Source organism: Amborella trichopoda, chromosome 11, assembly GCF_054954075.1.
Source record: "Amborella trichopoda isolate Santa Cruz 75 chromosome 11, AtrichopodaSantaCruz75HAP2 v2.0, whole genome shotgun sequence".
NCBI classification, from domain to species: domain Eukaryota; kingdom Viridiplantae; phylum Streptophyta; class Magnoliopsida; order Amborellales; family Amborellaceae; genus Amborella; species Amborella trichopoda.
Window position 1 is genome coordinate 18,894,860 of NC_142346.1, and position 19,389 is coordinate 18,914,248.

A 19,389-nucleotide genomic window follows, 5' to 3' on the forward strand; every position below is an offset into this window, starting at 1 on the left:
TAGAGTCACAAAACCCCTAGATCATGAGGAACAATTTGAAGGGCGTTATACCAAAAAGGCTTTGGGTAGGCAGGCGAGGGGGTCCAGGATGCTTAGTGCCAAGGCTGGCGCCCAAAACCTAAGCGGTCCAGTAGAATTTTTTTTTTTGGGTTTTCTCTCTCTGAAATAGCCTCTACTGGGTTTTAGGTTTCAAATGAACATAAAACCCATAATTTTTCCCCTTTAGTATTAAAAAAATGACCCAAAAATACTCTCAAGGAGTCGCATTTCCACCCCTGGGCGGGGCGCAAGCCGTAGGAGGGCTCAGGCGGGCGACCAGGGATATCTGCCTAGGCGGCTGCCCAAGCGCTTGGTGGTCTGCTTTTTGAAACAGTGGTGTCCAATAACTACTTAGAACAACTGAGAATTATTGACAATGATTTTTAGAGATTTTTTATATTTTTAGAATTTTTTTCTTGGTCAAAACTCTCTATACATTAAAGATTCCCAAATTCCACTTAAGGACAACAAGCCATGGCACCCAAATGGCCAATGGGCTCCACTGCTCATATCCACGTGGAGTTGACATCAGCGCAACGTCAGTCGTTGGTGATATGTGGCTGTTGTCATCCACATATGGGTGTTGTGCCTCATGTGAGGGGGTTTATTTGGTGTCATGTGCTTTGTTTTTTTAGTGCACGTCTGTGCTCTATCGCATGTGCCACTCTTGATACTTCCTTGATATTTCCCTTGATCCAAGGAGCTTAAGCCAATTATAAGATCGATCTTATTGATCAAATGTGAGAGTATGACACCAAGTGTGTGATATGACAATAAGTGTGCCTTATGACACACCAAGTGTGTGAAGGTGTGAGGTGTAGTGAGAGAAAGCTCCTTTCAAATTCAAAATTTATTTCTACAGCTAGAAGAAAAGTGTAAAGATTTGAGGAGCATACCCATCTCTTAATTTTTACTTCACACAATTATAGAAAACCATGAACATATATGTGATGTGAATTTTATTGATTTCCAAAGTTACAAGATATAGGAAATTTGGAATTACTCTTGCACATGTGGGATAAAGGTGGTTTATCTCAACTAGACATCTATGATAGTTAGTGATGTGGTTAAAAGATTAGGATCAAGCTTCTCTCCAAGCTATTGATACCCATGATATGTGGTCCTAATTTAATTTAATAAACAGACCAGTTCAAAACCTTAATTCTCTCTCATTATATAACCTCTTTAACTTAAAATCCCTAAATATGTTTTGAGCATTACAAACGTCCAAGGTGTGGTCTTTCTAGAGCTTGAGCGAGATTATAAGAGAGAGAGATGGAGAGGCATATAGAGTGATGCCCCCCCACCATTCTCTACCTTGGCTGTGGTGCATACAATGACAACCTTCTCTTGAGCAATAAAGAAGATATTGGAGGTGATCCGCAGCCACCTTCTGTGTTGTCCATTGCTCATTTACAGCAAGGTAATCTTCACTTTGAGCCCCTCATGAATTAATACTTGCTCTTTTCATGCCTTTTGGTTCCCATACATACTAGAATGAGCATAGTTCATTTCGAGCCCATTTCTATGATTTCTGATAGACATTGTTATAGCTGAATTTCGGAACCATTCACCTACATAATAGCAAGGTTTTAGTCTTCTGTTGATCTTAAAAGTTCCATTTTACCTGTGGAAATTTCCTTTTGCACCATACTGAATTTGTCATACTCCATACACGTTGATTGTGCATCAGATTAAAATTGGACCACATTCTATTGCTATCGAATTGGGTTGTCATATGGGCTGTATCTAAGAACTTATGGTCTCTATTTTATATACCCAGGGATAACCTTATGGTCTCTACTTTATATGATATATTGAACCAATGTTATGCTCCACACCACTGTATGGTTGAAATTCTTAATTATCGTCATTGATTGCAATCGAGGGATAGATGATACATATTTTTTGGTTACTATAACGTAGGAGTGGTACTTCTTCAATATTTCAGTGGATGTAACTTTCGTGACATTTTATTCCTATCGATATTGTATTCTAGAGATTTGAGGTTCCCTATGTGATGCATATTGGATATTAATATCGACATGTTTATTCTATACCGGTATTTAGAGTCATTGGTTGTAGAGTAACACAAGCTATTTAATGTGTTAAAAGTCTTGTTATGATTATTTTCCTTTCATATAAGTTATTAGGTCTTTCATGTCCTTATTCTAGCTGGCATTATATCCATTTTTCTAATTTCATTAACATAGATTTGAGAGGTGCGTGAGACCTAATGGACTTTTACGTCAATCTCTCTTATTCTCTCTTTTCTTTTCATCTCTCCCTCTCTTCCTCTCTCTCTCTCTCTCTCTCTCTCGCTTCTTTGAAATGGAGTCAGAGCATTGATCCTTTCCTTCCTCTTGCTCTTCATCATTTCTTCCATCCTACTCTTTTCCTCTCCTTCCTTCCTCTTGCTCTTCATCTTTTCTTCCATCTTACTCTTTTCCTCTCCCCTAAATATTTTTTACTGTCTTTGCTGTTTTTATCAAAAGTTTAGACTCTTGGCGTGTTTGATTAAATTAAAAAGGAAAAAGAAAGAAAAAGAGAAGAAACTAGGGCTATATGATCTAAACCCTAGGGTGTTTCCTAGGGTTTTGTACGCTGTGGGTCTGCTGTTTAGTGTAATGATCATCCAATTTATGTGATTCCTTTTTAAAGATCGAGATCAATAGAGGGAGTGTTGCCTAGTTTCGAGGTTTGTGGGAAACCGTGGATGATTCCCTAGAGTTATTCTCAAAACCCTAAAAATTTTCATGTGAGAATTGTAGATGCTTCCCTAGTCTACTCAAAGAGTGGTGGCATGGTAATACTCAGATTTGGATAATGTGGTGTTGCCCTAGTTAGTGCAAGTTTAAGAAAGTGACAATGCTCAGATTCTAATGATAAAATATCTCTTTCATTCTTTTCTAGAGTTGTTCCCTAGCATAGTTTCCTGAATCTCTCATCAAAGGTCGTGATTTCGATTCGGAACCCTGATTTGACGATGCTGAGTAGGAATCTTCATGGAACCCATTTTCGAGAAGTCTGGAATCTCGATTTTTTATTTTAGGAATCTTGATTCCAACATTTATAGAATCTTATTTCTAATATTTACTGATTCTCGATGCCATAATTGGTGAATCTTGATTCTACACTTGTTGAAACTAGTTCCTACATTTGCCAGAATTCTACCACTTTTTTTGTGCTTTTTTCTTAGAAGTGATGTTTAGAAGTTTTCCAAGGCATCAAACTACTTGAGCTAGACACCCAATCTCAAGTTACAAGGTATAGTCATCTTTTATGGCATGAAATGGCCAATAAAAACCGAAGTGGTGGTCCATGTTCTCTACTGAATTCTTTAAGTATGCATTGTATTGATCCAATGGAGAGATTGCAACTCCAAGATGTTAGAATAACGTAATACAAATAATGTAAACGTGCTTGTATGGCATGTCGGTCAATGAATGACATTGAGACATGTATTGTTTCCCTATCAATTCCCTTTCGACTCTATGGATGTCTCTCGATTATGTGAATGAAGGAATCTCGACTCCATATTGGTTGATTTCAGCTAGATCGGAACTCGATTCAAAAGAGCTAGGAATCGATTCAATCTATGTGGGGATCTCAATTCTATTTTGGTCGAACCTCGATTCCTAAACATATGACTCTCGTCCCCCACGATTCCTCTTTTACGGGCGTGGATTCCGAAAATAAGAATCTTCTGCTTCCGATTCCTAAATCGATTTGGTTTCCAAAATGCTTAAGGGAACTATGGTTCTTAGTATTACACTAGGCTTGTTGTGAGTGCTTGTATTCTGTTCACCCTGGTTGTCTTCTTTATATGTTATTTCATACACTCATGGCTAATGAAATTCAACCCAGGACCTTCAGTCTTCTTGAACATGTGGGGATACAAAATACTTCAGTAAAGTTAAATGAGTCCAATTATATTGTGTGGGCTCATTCTTTTAAAGTATCCCTTGATGTTAGGAGGAAATTGAAGTAATTGATTGAGGACAAGCCTAGTGACTCTGATAATAGATATGAGTGGCTAAGAGGGAATTACATAATCATGACTAGGTTGTGGAGTAGTATGGAACCTCAAATAAATGCAAATGTGATGTTTCTTGACTCCATTATCGAAATTTGGGACACACTAAAAAACATATTCATCGGATATGAACATCTCTCGGGTATATGAATTGTTTGAGAAAATGTTTAGCTTGCAACAAGGTAATAGGAGTGAATATTATGGTACCTTTAGAGGTAGGTGGGAAGAGTTAAATCTTTATCAGCTTATATCTGGTTATGTAGAATTACAGTGGAAGCAACGTGAAGAATTCATAGTTTCCAAATATTTTATCGGATCTTAATTCTTAAGTACAATCCTGTTCGTGGGCAGATTTTGGCAAGTAGTAAGCTATTGTGCCTCAATTATGTGTATGTGTTCATTCAACGTGTCAATGTTTGCCTCTCTTACGCCGTCTTCTTACTCGAGTGTTAGTGATGGATCAACATTGAATATATTTATGGAGGTAATGGAGGCAGCGGTTGGGGACATGGTCGTGACCAAGGAAGAAGCCGTGGTAGAAGTGATGGAAGGTAGGGGTCTTGGAACTCAAACGTGTACGCATTGTATGGGTATCAATTGTACAGTTGATAATTTGGGATAAGGTTGGTAAGCCTGCTTGGGAAAATTTAGTTAGTTACACTGTCACGACCCCGCCCCCGACCACCGTACCTTACGCGGCGACGGGCGATCAAGCGTGGGTTCGTGGTTCAATGTAACGTTTGTCACTCAAGTAGGAGTGGATTCAACGCCTTTATATTTGGAAATCGAGCAAACCATGGAAGAGAGCTAAAGCGACCAGCTTAACTAGCAGAAGAGTAAGAAAAAACTTCGCACACCAAATTCATTATAGAAAAATCTTCCAAAATATTACATTCAGTTTGGTGCATCAAAGCCCAATATTACACATAACCACCAGGAACCAAACAAAACCAGGGATAAACAAGGTCTAAGCACCTTCTTCAAGAACACTAGCTTTGCCTTCCAGCCGCCAAACACGAACTTCCAGCTCTGTACCTGTCGCTATCATTCTACAAGTAGAGGAGAAATAATGGGATGTGCTATACAGCTCAGTAAGCAGGTCTAGTGTTATACATCTGTGGTGGTGCTATCCATATGTGACAACGGAACAGTTTATCAATATAGAGTTATAATTTAGCATAAATGCATATCAAGTAAAGATATCGAATATGAACATTTCATTTCAACGGAAGTCATCTCTAAATTAGTGTGATCAGAGCCTTTAATTAATGGAATCATAATCATTCCATCATTATAATGCTAAGAATTCCTTATAAAGAAATTCAATCATTACCCACGCACTTCTTGAATCACCTACTCCCGTGGTAGAGACCCTATCCATCAGGCTAAGCTAATCCCATTGCTTAAGACCTCTACCATCACACAGGAGCGAGGGTAATGACAAGTGGTGTATCCACTTCGTAACACACTCACACAGTCCTCAGCGCGTATTGGGGTTTCGATAGGCCCTTGCCTTGTAAGGCATCAATCACATATCATTTCATAATTCTAGGGTGGGACCCTTTATCCTCTCCCTTAACCCGTTCCTATCATTATTCAGGTTAGGGGATATGCCGACATCCCTTTCCTTACTATCGATGAGTGTCCCATCGCGTAGCAGGCAATATCATAGTAGTATCCACTACCGATAAGTGTCCCACCGCGTAGTGGCCAATATCCTCATCATTGTTTTCGTGAACCTAGCTCTCGCTACCGATGGGCTCAGGTCCCACCGCGTAGCGGCTAATGTTCCCATCAATAAGTCCAATATCCGCTACCAAAGGGCTCGGGTCCCAATGTGTAGTGGTCAACACTCTCATCAATATAACAGCACAATATCCACTACCGGTGAGTGTCCCACCGTGTAGTGATCAATAACAATATAAGCAGTGGCCATTCATTGCCTCATAACAGATGAATCATATTTCATCATAGCGTCGTAGCATTTAGCAAAAGACATGCATTTCATCAGCTATCACAAGCACATAAGCTTTCTCAGTAGCATTTGGCATTCATTGTTCATTCATTTCATCATTATCGCGTTCGTGGCCTTTTTTTCTTACAAAGTACAGTTTACACGGCATCATTTACATATCTTTATGGCATTCTCATGGAATTTATCATATGACATTCACATTTATCATATATCAAGACAACTTAGTGTCGCATGGTCATACAATGATGCAGTGACAAGTAATAGTGACATGCCCTTCTTAGTGAGGGCGTAGCTCCCGATGTAGGGGGAGTTTCAGGATGCCTCAAACATAAAACCTTGAGCTAACACACATTTCTTTACAAAAACAGTGATTTGAAGAAATTTAGGTGCCATTTGATGGGTCAATAGCTCAGTATAAAGTGAGCCTTAGTTGCTGGAAATTTCCCTGCGACAGTGTGCAGTGACATGTTCGCACAATTCAGGTCATAGTTCAAAATCCGTGGGGAGTCTCAAACATCTCAAAAGATGCAACTTTAAGTTCTTTCATAGACCTTTCCAATGGCGATAATGTCAACGTTTTTGGATACCATTAGCTAGGTCAAAAGCATTGCCCAAAGAAGGCCACAGTTGCTGGAAATAGCAGCGACTGTGAACAGTGTCATGCCTCGGCATTTAGGGCCATATCTTTTTATCCATACAAAATATTATCATGACAAAAAATAAACTTGGAGTATACACACGTCTTTCATTTGGGACCGATTTGATCCTATTTGGATGCCATTTGGTCATCGAACCTATAGATGTAAAAACATTCACAGTTCTGGAAATTCACATTCTCACATTAACATACTTTTAAAGAACACTTAATATTTCCTAGCCAAGCTACACTTTGGACTTGGAACCTTATTCGTGATAAGGAGTCTCATAGTGAGCTATTTCATGAGTTTCCATAAATAAAAAGATCAAACATGTGGTAGACACAGTCATGACATTGAGAAACACAAACTGAAACTTCAACCTCATGTTAACCCATTCATTCTTCACATTTTTCTTTATATCATCTAATCCATTTCAACATTTTTACAACATTCATGGATGCATAAAGCTAAACCCATTTATCTTGACTTCTCACGGTATCACAAATCCTCGCAAATCTTAACTTCTTCACGGGCTTTCCTTGGCTTCACCAGTGGGCTGTCTGGGAAGGGGCAGCAATGAACTTCAAGAGAGAGGGAAAAGTTGAGGGAAAAATGGGAGAGTCCCGTGTTGCCCAACGCTTAAAAGGAGAGGGTGGTTGGAAAACACTGTGGCTGACGCAATCACTCATTGCTCTGACACGTACGGGGTGACTCTGACATGCACAGAGGCTGTATGTTTGACTAAGACACTCCCGGCGCTGCACTATCAAACATCCGGCCGGCGCTGCTCCAACCGGCGCTACTCTCTTTTCTTCCAACCGGCGCTGCTCTCTCTTCTCTTCCAACCGGCGCTGCTCTCTCTTCTCTTCCAACCGGCGCTGCTCTCTCTTCTCTTCCAACCGGCGCTGCTCTATCTTCTCTTCCAATCGGCATTGCTCCAACCGGTGCTGCTCCAACCGGCGCTACTCTCTTTTCTTCCAATCGGCGCTGCTCTCTCTTCTCCTCCAACCGGTGTTGCTGCTCTCTCTTCTCTTCCAACCGGTGTTGCTCTCTTCTCTTCCAACCGGTGCTGCTCCTTAAACACACTTGGCAATTCCTTAGACGGCAATACTCCATACGCCTTCTCGCTTGACATTACATCTGTCTTCTCGTGCTGCGATATTGGCTTGGGAGAAAATTGTGGCCCTTACATACACAAACATTTGAGGGTAATGATGTTTATCTCATTGGATGTAGTGATCATCAACAATAGTCAAATTCAGCTGGTGACTTTGTTGTGATTTTAAAAGAAGAATATAATAAATTTGTTAAAATACTATAGTAGCCACTGTTCACCTTTCCACTTCTAATACCACCTTTGCTAACTTAGGTGCTTTTTCTTCTTGCACTTTAGAAACTTAAGTCTTTGGTTATTGACTCAGGAGCTTCCGACCGCATGACTGGTGAGTCCACTATTTTTGTTTTTCTAGATAAGTGTATTCCTAATATCTATGTTACTTTGGCTAATGGATCACTGTCTATTGTGTCTCGACAGGGTACAACTATATGTACTTCCTTTTCTTTGTCCTCAATGCTATGTGCTCCGATGTTTCCTTTCAGTTTGTCATTTGTAAGTAAATTAACCTAATCTTTTCACTGCTCTATGACTTTTTATCCTTCTCCTTGTTTCTTAAGGATTTAAGGATAAGGAGGACGATTAGTGGCGAGTATGAGTAAGTAGCTTGCACTGTTTGGATCATTACTTGATTTTTGTCACACTTCATTCTATTGCTTCACCATTCTTATGGCATTGTCAGTTTGGGCTCTGAGCGACCTAGGCGCTAAAGTGGCCACCTAGGTCGGCGCCCAAACCCAAAGGAGGCATGTGTTGTCTTTTTTTCTAAAGTTGGATCCCCCACACCTTCCCCATTTCATTGTATATACTATATAATAATTACGAATTAATGCTATTTTTTGGTATACCAATAAATTACTAATTACTGTTACATGCAAAAAGTAGTTTCGATAAATTAATAATTAGGAATTAATATTATCTTTTGGTTAATAATTACTGTTATATGCAAAAAGCAGTTTCGATAAATTAATAATTACTGTACATGCAAAAAGCATTTTCGATAAATTAATAATTACAAATTAATACTTGTTTTTTTTACCAATAAATTACTAATTACTATCCCATGCAAAAGAATTTTCGATAAACTAATAATTACGAATTAATAGTATTTTTTTGGTTTATCAATAAATTAATAATTACTTTCACTTGCAAAAAGAATTTTTGATAAACTAATAATTTCGAATTAATACTATGTTTTGGCTTACCAAGAAATTAATAATTACTGTTACATGCAAAAAACATTTTGATAAATAATAATTACGAATTAATACTATTTTTTTGGTTTACTAATAAATTAATAATCACTGTTATATGCAAAGAGCATTTTTGATAAATTAATAATTGCAAATCAATAAAATTTTTTGCTTTACCAATAAATTAATAATTACTATCACATGTAAAAAGTTTTTTTGATAAACTAATAATTATGACTTAATATTAATTTTTAGTTTACCAATTATTTAATAATTACTTTACATGAAAAAAGCATTTTCGATAAATTAATAATTATGAATTAATACTATGTTTGGATTTACCAATACATTTATAATTACTATCACATGCAAAAAGCATTTTCAATAATTATTAATCAACAGTTACCAATAAATTAATAATTACGAATTAATAAATATTTACTGATTAATTATCATATTTTCAAGGCGGCACCTAGGACAGGCCACCTAGTCCACGCCTAGGCGTTGGGCCGCCGAATTTTCTTTCATTATTTTCTAATTAATCTTATAATGCTCTCTTCAATTTTGAAAGGAAAAAAACCACACTTTGTTCTCTTTCCTATTTCTCCATTGTTTGTTGTTCCTCCTTGTGTGTTTGGGTCATAGTTACCGGAATGGCATACTTTGGTAGGCAATCCCTTCGGATCTCAATCCTAACATCCAAGAAAGGGATCTTCCAAGGATCACTTTTTTGGAATTTAGGATCTTGATCCATTTTCAAAGGAATGAGTTCCTTTAATCATGTGTTTGAGTCCCCAGCTTCTTTGGGATCTAGTTCCTAAATGATAGGGTTCTCAGTCCTAGGAGTCATGGGGTCCAGATTGTATTACATTGTAACACAAGGATCCCCGTATATTGCATCTAGGTTCTATTGCATTATAACTTTGGTAGTCATTGCAAGAACTTTTATATTTCAGTGCTTCCTTAAAGGCAATATATTTTCTTAAAAGGTAAATAGTTTATAATAATTTGGAACTTTTCACACTACATAAAATCCCCCCATGATCATCCATAACGAAACGCTCCATACCCCTTTTGCTAATGGGCAATCTATTATTTAATAAACCTCAATAAACAACAAATTATTTCATGTATATAATATTTTGGGCTAAACTTTATTACATATTACTGTGTTGTTCCTATTCATAGAAAAAGATGACGACACATGTTTTGGTACTTTACAAGAATCAAACTACACAAACTATAAATGCCATAATTTACTAAATGAATATATTTTTTAAATATGTTAATACTATGGAATAATTTTAAGTTCATTGTTTATTTTACAAAAATTTAAGATTACGTAAAGCCAGGGAGCCTGTTTAAACTTACAAGAGTGCCTTGTTTTTCAACTTAATGAACCTCGCTCCTATAAAATTTATCCATCGCTCCATACTAAGTTGGATCATTTTTCCCATTGTGGTTTCAAGGAATTGATAAAACTTGCGGTTGGGAACTTCAGATCTTAATCAAAGGATCTCATTCCCAATTATTGTAATATTAATCTTAACTAATTGAGGAAGTCAATCTCTAATATACATGGATCGTTTTCCTTATGTTTGAGGATGTATGACTGTCGATCCCCATCATAGGCATCTTCTCAATAGCTTCAATCCGTTGATCCCTGGCTTAACTCTGGAACAGTTTCCAATCCCATTCCCAACAACTATGATTTATGTGTGTTTATTTTCTTCACGTGTTAATAAGTTAGATCCTCGTGTGTTTTATCGAGGTATTCATTCCTCCAGAAAAGTTCTCGTTCCTATCATCTTGGTTTTCGAAAGAAATTTGTTTGTGTTGATGTTGTGTTTTTTTTAGAATACTCTTTATTTTCCATAAGAGGGTCGTATCCTTAATACATACATCTTTTATCCAGCTCTGGAAGGAGTATCAAGTCAATCTCTTATAGTTTCTCTTTGTATTCCTGTTGATACTTCTTCACTTCAATTACCTGGCCCTGTTGAACCTATTACTTCTACACATCGAGGCGGCCCATAAAGGTTTACATGAGAAGAAAAGTATAGGATGAACACTCTCCACCGACTTAGCCATCCGCTCAATCATCATCTTTGTCTATGGATCCACTTATTGCTTCTTACTCACATTCTGTATCAGATGATAATAATGTACCTATTGCCATCCATAAAGGTGTGAGGTCTTGTACTTAATATCCAATTACTCATTTTGTTACCTTTACAAATTTATGTTCATCCAATCAGAGTTTTGCTTTAGCTCTTTCATCTATTTCTATCCGTAAGTCTCATCAGGAAGCACTTTCTCATAGTAGTAGCAGAAAACAATGGAAGAGGGTATGACCGTGGTGAACTTGAATGATACATGGGGGCTTATTGAGTTGCTTTTTTGAATAAGGACTATTGGGTGTCGTGTGTTGCATTTTGGCCATAAAATATTAGCCTGTTGCACAGTTGAAAGATTACGGGCCAGATTGGTTGCAAAAGGATATACCCAAATCTTTGGCATTGATTTACTCTAAAACTTTTGCTCTTATTGCTAAACTTAATGCAGTTCATTTGGTTACATCTCTAGCAGCAAACAAGGGCTAGTCATTGTGGCACCTTGATGTCAAGAATGCCTTCCTGCATTGTGATTTACAAGAGGAGGTGTATATGGAGCAACCATCTAGGTTTGTTGATCAGGGAGAGTAAGACAAGGCATGTAAGTTGAAGAAAGCCGTTTACGGTCTAAGGTGGTCCTCGACATTGCATGGCTTGAGAAATTTAGTGAAATTGTTGTTGCATATGGATTTGGACGAGGCCATGCACATCATTCAGTGTTTATCTGTAGACAGAACTGCACGATGATTGTCTTAGTTGTTAATGTTGATGATATTGTCATTACATGTAATGATCAAGAAGGAATCGGTCAGTTGAAGAGACATTTGTACATAGAATTTGAGGCATGTAAAGGGAACTCCAGGTCGAGGTCTATTTTACAAGTTAAATAATCATTTGACCATTGAGAGCTACTCAAATGTTGATTAGGCAGTTCTCCACTTGACAGGTGGTCTACTATGGGATATTATTGTCTCTTTATTAGTGGAAATATGGTTCCATGGAGTAGTAAGGAAGAAAATATTGTGGCTAGATCTAGTGCAGAGGTTGAATATGGAGGCAATAGCACATATTGCATGTAAATCGATGTGGTTGAAGACAATAGTGCTGGAGATGAGATTTGTTATTGTTGAGCCTATGATGATGTACTGTGAGGCCAACAATTCAACGTTCATCAGAGAACTAAGCATATTAAAGTAGATTGGCACTTTATTCGAGAGAGGGTTACTACGAAGCAGGTGTTTGCTATGTAGGTGAAATCCAAGGCTGATCTTCACCAAAGGCCTTTGTCATAATTTGTTCCAAACAATTTCTTTCAAGCTGCTCATAGGTGACATTTATGCTCCAGAGAAGGGGTGTGTTAGAACTCTTTTTATTTTTATTTTTGTTTCATTTAAGTTATTAGGACCTATGTGTCTTAGTTCCAGTGTGTCGTAGTTCCAATTTATATGAGCAGTATTGCCATTTATCTAATTTCATTAATGTAAAAGAGATTTGATAGGTGCAGGGACCTAATTGGACTCTCAAGTCACTCTCTCTTTTTTTGCTTCTTTCTTTTCATCTCTCTTTCTCTCCTCTCTCTCTCTCTCTCTCTTTCTCTCTCTCTCTCTCTCTCTCTTCTCTCTCTCTCTCTCTCTCTCTCTCTTTCTCTCTCTCTCTCTCTCTCTCTCTCCTCTTTGACATAATGCAAGTTGTGATGTGTGGAAATGTTCTTCAGTTGTTTCTGAGACCTTCGTCCTATTTAACTTTGTAGTTGCTAGTTATATTTTTTATTTGATCCTTGTTCTATTCTGCGATGGCCATTTGTTAATCTGGTGAACTACTTCTTGATGCAGCATGGCAGAGATTCAAAATGCTCGGAGTGTGGCTGACATATTAATGGAGATGCTTAATGCATTGGATCCTAGCAATACTGAGGTAATTAGAAACTTCGGTCATAATTTCCTCTCGCAGTTGATTGAATTTTCCCAACCACTTGCAAAAAGCAATTGTCACTTTCTTGCCTCCTTACAAGTAAACTTTTTCTTCCTTTTTTTCCCTCTTTGTTTGAATCGTTAACATTGTATTCTTATAAGACAGGCACTAAGTACTTTTAAAAACAAACGTGCTTATGATAGCATTTTGTACATTATAAGATCTAAAAAGCAAAAGAAAATGCAAATTTTTTGGAACTGAGTAAAAAAGTTGCCAAACTGGTTTTGTTGTGGATTCTCAATCTCGGTCCGTCCTTGGTGAGAGAGTCTGCTTTAGAGTTTGCCTCCCATCATGTAGCTGAAAGTAGGTGCAACTATGTATGCAGATATGAAAAATTTGCTCACAAATATGTTCAAGTCTCCAGGGGCAGGCAGAGGCACGTGATGCTCAAGATGTGATGTTGTTTGAGTCACGCTCGACGACCAAAATGTTCCCCCATTTCTGGTTGAATGTTTTGATGCCCTCAAGGTCTTGCAATCATAACTTAGAAAGGATAATATCTCTCACCTTCTTCCCTTTCTGATCCCTAGCCCACTTACATGCTCTCCAATCATCCGACGTAAGCATCTGCCTCAACTGGACTCTCCTCAAATATATGCTATTGAGGCATAGCTACCAGGTAGCAAATCTTGTGACCCTGAGCCTCACAATCTTTTTCTTTGTAAATCAGTGCATCATGCTGAGGGTGAGGGTGTGGCTATAAATGAAAGCCATAATTGTCCTAGCCTGCACCTGAACTATTGCTTAAAGCTCGAAGAGGCTCAAGCATGAGGTCTATACAGTGTTCTGCGCATAGTGTCCAAAAGATACTAGTGCAAGCTATGCATAACAAATTAGTAGCAGCAACATAAGGAGCAACATTATCTGTGACAACCTGTATGACATGTTCCCCAACCTCCTTGATGCCCCTCTCCATCACTCTAAATATGTAATGGGCATCATGGCTATCATCAGAGGCATCAATAGACCTCAAAAAAGACGGTCCTTAAAGGACAATTCACTAACAAATTTATCTCGCTTCTTCTCTTCGTATCACTCCAAGTATCAGTCATAACAAAAAACCCATACTGAGCCCATGTATCTTTCTGTGACTACACAATCTCCCTTGCGACATTTACGTCTTTTTTATTTTTTCAAAAGAGGCTCTAAAAGCTCATATGGGGTTGGGGGCTTCAACCCAGGTCCAAATTGGCCAATGGCCTCTATCGAGGTGTAGAAGCTGCTTAGGCGAGTAAAATTGAAAGGATTGCCTGCCTCATAAAAACCATTTAGTAATGTACTGTGCAGTTCTCTCTCTCTCTTCCTTCTTGATTATATTTTCAATTGGTGTTTGCTTCTTTGTTTTCTCACTTGCAACCTCAGGGTCAGGCCAGGGGAAAACAATCCATAGGCCCCCTGACCCAAGACCTCGTAGTCTGGGATATAACAAGCTGATCCACCTCTTCACACCTCTCCTGATCACTATCATCGTCATCAAAATTGACATGAACCCTAGACCTCAACTTTGCTATGGATGCCTCTCTCTCTTTTTTTTTTTTTGTTGTTTTTATTGCATATAATTTCTCTTCTCTAATAGCATCATGAACTTTTCTACATGGGGCAACATACCCCTTGATTCCTTCAATATGTTTCTTATACAGGTTTATATCCCCATTCATATCCTTCTCACAATAATTGCATCTTATGCAATTTTATTTGACAGATTCGGATTATAGCCATATTTCCAACCCAGATCAACACTTTTATTGGATTGTGAAGAAGACATCTCAAAATAATACAAGCAATCTAAAACCCAATTTTTTTTACTAACCTTGATTGCTTGATCATCAAACTTTCACCTTTGAGATATTTTCCAATCTCAAAATCTTCTAATAAAACCATCTAATAGTCCTAAAAAATCTCGAAAACTAAATCTAATCTTAATAAGTGATGTTTGGATCGATTTCTCATAACTTTGAGCAGCCCTTCGATCTCATGAAAATCACAAAATACTAATTTTTTTTTTAGGTGTCTATCTTTCTAAAATGGTTCAAATGGGATTTGGTTGGATATGAACCTAAACACCTTTTACATACTTATCTTTTAAAGAAAAAAACAACCCAAAAATGCCCCTCATTGAGGGGCATTTTCGCCCCTGGGCGGCTGTCCATTTTGCCTCGCCCAGGCCCGCCTGACTCGCTTAGGTGCTAGGCTGGCCGCTTTTTGGAGCACTAGTTTAGGGTAAAGCCGCATTTTTATCCCTTTGATGTATATCTGACTTTGTTCCTTCTGCTGATTACTTCAACAATGTTGCTTGGCTTTACCTCAATTGTAGTCTAAAGCTGAAGTTTTGCATAAATTCAAAATGTTTAAGAAACTTTTAGAGATTTGACTTCCTCGGAAAATCAAGAGGTTGTGGACCAAGAGTGGCAGTTAGTATGTTATTTCATGAAGTTTTATGAGTTTTTGGTTGAGAATGGTTTTAAGAGAGGGATTTTCTTGTGCTTGTGGTTAATTAGACCTAGTTTCTAGTAATGTCATGTAATGCCATGTTGGAGGCAACACTTGCCTCTGTTTTTGGGAAGAGTGTAAGAAAATTACTTTTTAATAGGATTCCTTCTACTTCCACATAGAGTATGATACATTCCGTTATGGAAATGCATACCAAGGAAGTCAATTTCTTTTGTAGCAAAAACACATTTCTCTCCAGAAAGCATAATGCCATATTTACAACATAGGGAATAGAATTTTTCTAATAGAAGTATATGACTATCAAGATCTAGAGAGAAGAGGAGTATATCATCTATATATACCAGTGCCTGTGTAGAGATTGGTTAAAAAATGTTGCTTAAAACTTTTTGAAAGTAAGTGGGTGCAATTTTTAAACCAAAAGGCATTACCGTCCGTTGAAAATGATAATTTGGTAAACAAAAAGCTGTTTTAGGACGATCATCAGGATGAATTCCTATTTGCCAAAAACCTGATTTTAAATCAAGTTTAGAAAAGATGTGTGCATGAGAAATTTGAGAGAATAGTGCAATTTGGTTTAGCAGAGGGAATTTATCATCTGCAAGAAAAGCATTCAAAGGTTGATAATTGATTACTAACCTAAGTTTTCCTCTGATTTGTTTTGCTCTTTTATTTACATAAAAGGCGGCTTCACAAGCCCAAGGAGAACTTGTAGGTTCGATCAATTGTTCCTTTATCAAATCTTGAACTTCTAGTTTATCTTGTTTCAAAAGTTCAGGATTTAAACCTCTGTGGGGAGCTTTTGTGGGATTTATGTCCTCATTATTCTTGAAGGGTAGTTTGACATAAAAGTTCTGGTTTCTCCAAAGAGGGTTTTTGCATTTTTTGAGAAACTCAGTATGGGAATTTGCATAGCAGTCTGTTAAATTTTTTGTCGAACGGTTTCTAAACTGTAAGGTTGGTCTAAAGAGGTAATCCAGGGTAAGGTTAGGTTCCTATAATGTAATCCTTTGGAGGTCCATTGGAGTTTTACCTGATGTAGGACATCAAATCCAAGCAATAGTTCTTTATTGGGCAAATGGGATCCTAACAGTTTGTGCTGGATAATAAGTGCTGGATTATCAAAATGGGTTTGCTAATCTGGTTTATTGTAAATTTTTCACCATTAACAGCTCGAAAAGTTTGGTTGCATGTTTCCCAAAGTTGTTTTGGCAGTAAATTTGGTTTCAAGATACTTGCTGATGCTCCTGTATCAAAAAAGGCTGTTATGGATAAAGGTTTTGCATAATGTTCAGGAAGTATCTGGACCAAGGCTATTGGGGTTGGTTGAAAGGGTAAACTGGCTATTTCTGCATGACTTTCTTGTGGAGACAATATCTCTGAGATTTGAGTGTTACTTATTTCATTTACCTCATTGTCGTCTGGATATGCAATAGACAATAGGGTCTCTGAAGTTTGCTCATCATCAAGAGAGAACACAGACTCTAAATCATCATCAATTTCTTCATCCAAAACTTGTGAAAGAAGGTGGATAATCTTTTTCTTCTTTTTCTGATTAGGGCAATTTTTTGCAAAATGCCCCTTTTGGCCATAGACGTAACATTTATCTCCTTTCTTGTGTTTAGAATTCCGAAATTTTGATCTCCTAAGAAACTTAAATCTCTTGAATTTTTTTCTTTTGCCTTCGGTATTTGAGGTTTTTGTCATCTTTCCATTTGGGTGGACAAGCACACTGTTTTCTGAATTGCATTTGATCTTGAGATATGGTTTATCACAAGATTTTCCTAATAGGTGCTTATTTTTTTCCATTTCTTTGACAAATTCAACTTGGTTGCACAATCTTTCTAAGGCATGGATAACATATTGATATAATTCACCACAACTGGTGTTTTGAATGATAAGCCCTTGATTTTCCATAGTCTTTGTAGCTTCTTTGCCATGAGTTGGAGGTATAGATTCAAGAAAAAATTGTTTTAGATTAACGTCATCAATTCCTCCTATCTTATGGTAGCTTTTATTCATTTCTGAAAAGTGTTTTTCAAGATCTTGTCTCTTGAATGAACAACATTTGAGTTGAAAAAACTCTTCTCTTGCAACAATTTGTTCATGTTTCACTGGGCCTGAGAATTCAACAACAAGATAATTAAGAAACTCAATAATGGACTCACTATTTCTCAACTGCATTTGCCTATATTCTCCAAGACCTATGTACCAGTCAAAAAGTCTTCCTCTTAATCTGACAATGACTTTAGAAATTGTTCCAGCTAAAGAATTAGCCGGGTTGAGCATTTCAGAATGCATCCATCCTTGGATTTCTTTAAATCTGTCATTCCATCGAGATGGGGGAATGTCATCAATTGTAAAGCCTTTGGAGAAGTCACCATATGTGGGGATTTGTTGAGGTTCTTGGTTGTTAAGTGGTCTGAGGTCTTCTTCCATTAAAGGGTCTGGTTCAGGTGGTTGTTCTGGAGGATTCATCATCAATAAGGATTCAGAATCCTTAGAAGAAGAAGATGTGTTTTCAGCAAATGTTTCAGATGTATCAGTCATATCATCTGAGGAGTGGGTTTCATTTTGAAGATTAACTTCAGGCTCCTTTGTTAAGTTCTTAAGAAAAGAACTCATATCATTTAAAGGTTTAAAAGGGATATTATTCTGACCCGGCACAGAAGAGGCCACTACCTCTGATTCAGTGTCAGAATTTTGAAACATTTGGGTTTCTTGTTTTGGTTTTTGGGAACCAATAAAAGGATGGACTATGGTTGGTGTCGAAGTTGTTTGGGGACTGGAAATTGGATATTGGGATGAAGATGGGGTGTGCATATTTGGTTTTTTTCTTAATTGGGGGAAAAACATTGCTTCAGGAGATTGTCTTTCCTGCTCAAATGTTCTTAATGGTCTGAAACCATAATTTCTGGGAGAAATGATACCAGTGGCTGGGTAAAGAGTTATTGTGGGAGGAAAATGGTCTGGATTTTTTAAAGTGGGATAAGCCTGGGTATGTGGTATTCGTAACAAAGGTTGGTATTGGGATTGGTATTGGTACTGAGGATATTGGAATTGGTATTGTGATTTCCAAAGGTCTTTTTCAAGGCTTTGAAGTTGTTTTTCCAAAGAGGCTTTCTCTTGTCCTTTTTGAGCTAGCAAATAAGATTGTTCATTGATATCTTTTACTGTATACAAGATGTTCATCAATTCTTCATGCAACAATTGAATTCTTTCTGTTAATTGAACTATTATACCTGATAATCCTTGCATTTGGGTAGACATTGCATTTTGCTTTTCTTCTATCTGAAGTAGTGCTAAATTCTGAGATTTAGCATTCTCAGCTTGCCAATTTAAGCTAGCTTCGGTTGGAGTGGACTTTTGTAAACCAGTGTTGTCTCTTGCATTGGGATTCTTAATTTTCCATACATGCTTTTCATTTTCATGGGGTCTCTCAAAATCATGTAAAGGTGGAAAATTTGAGGTATAATTTGAACTTTGCGGATCAAAAGCCAAACAGTTTGGAATCTGTTATCTCCTGCATCATCCCATCCTGAAGGAACTATTTATGGAACAGAAAATTTGGATATTTGATTTGAACATGCATATCTCACATTGTAATCCCATTTTCCTGAGCTTTCTCCAAGCAAATCAACAGATGGATCTCCTTCCATATCTCTTTGATGAAGAATTTGTTGTGATTTTTTCTTTTTGTTTTTCCTTTTGGAAAATCATCTAAAATTTCTTCACAACAAGTAGAGCAATCACAAGTATCAAACCAGTTATGACCATCAGCAGTCTTTTGTTCATAAACTGGCTTTCCTGTTTTATCAAAAGCAACAACGGGGACTTTTTCAAGCAATCCATGAAATTGGG

General features: G+C 37.4%; 1 protein-coding gene across 5 annotated transcripts in view; it reads left to right on the forward strand.

Moving 5' to 3' along the window:
• Nucleotides 1-19,389, forward strand: part of LOC18444910 (TOM1-like protein 3) — a 51,143-nt gene that overhangs the window by 21,522 nt on the left and 10,232 nt on the right. For 4 of the 5 annotated variants that reach the window (XM_006855064.4, XM_088851554.1, XM_020673958.2 and 1 more), the window contains one exon: nt 12,942-13,023. In XM_006855064.4, coding sequence (XP_006855126.1) covers nt 12,942-13,023 — 82 coding nt within the window. Of the gene's footprint in view, nt 1-7,240; nt 7,897-8,057; nt 8,131-8,222; nt 8,298-12,941; nt 13,024-19,389 lie in introns of those variants that run through there. The other variant, XM_088851556.1, reaches the window with a different exon arrangement.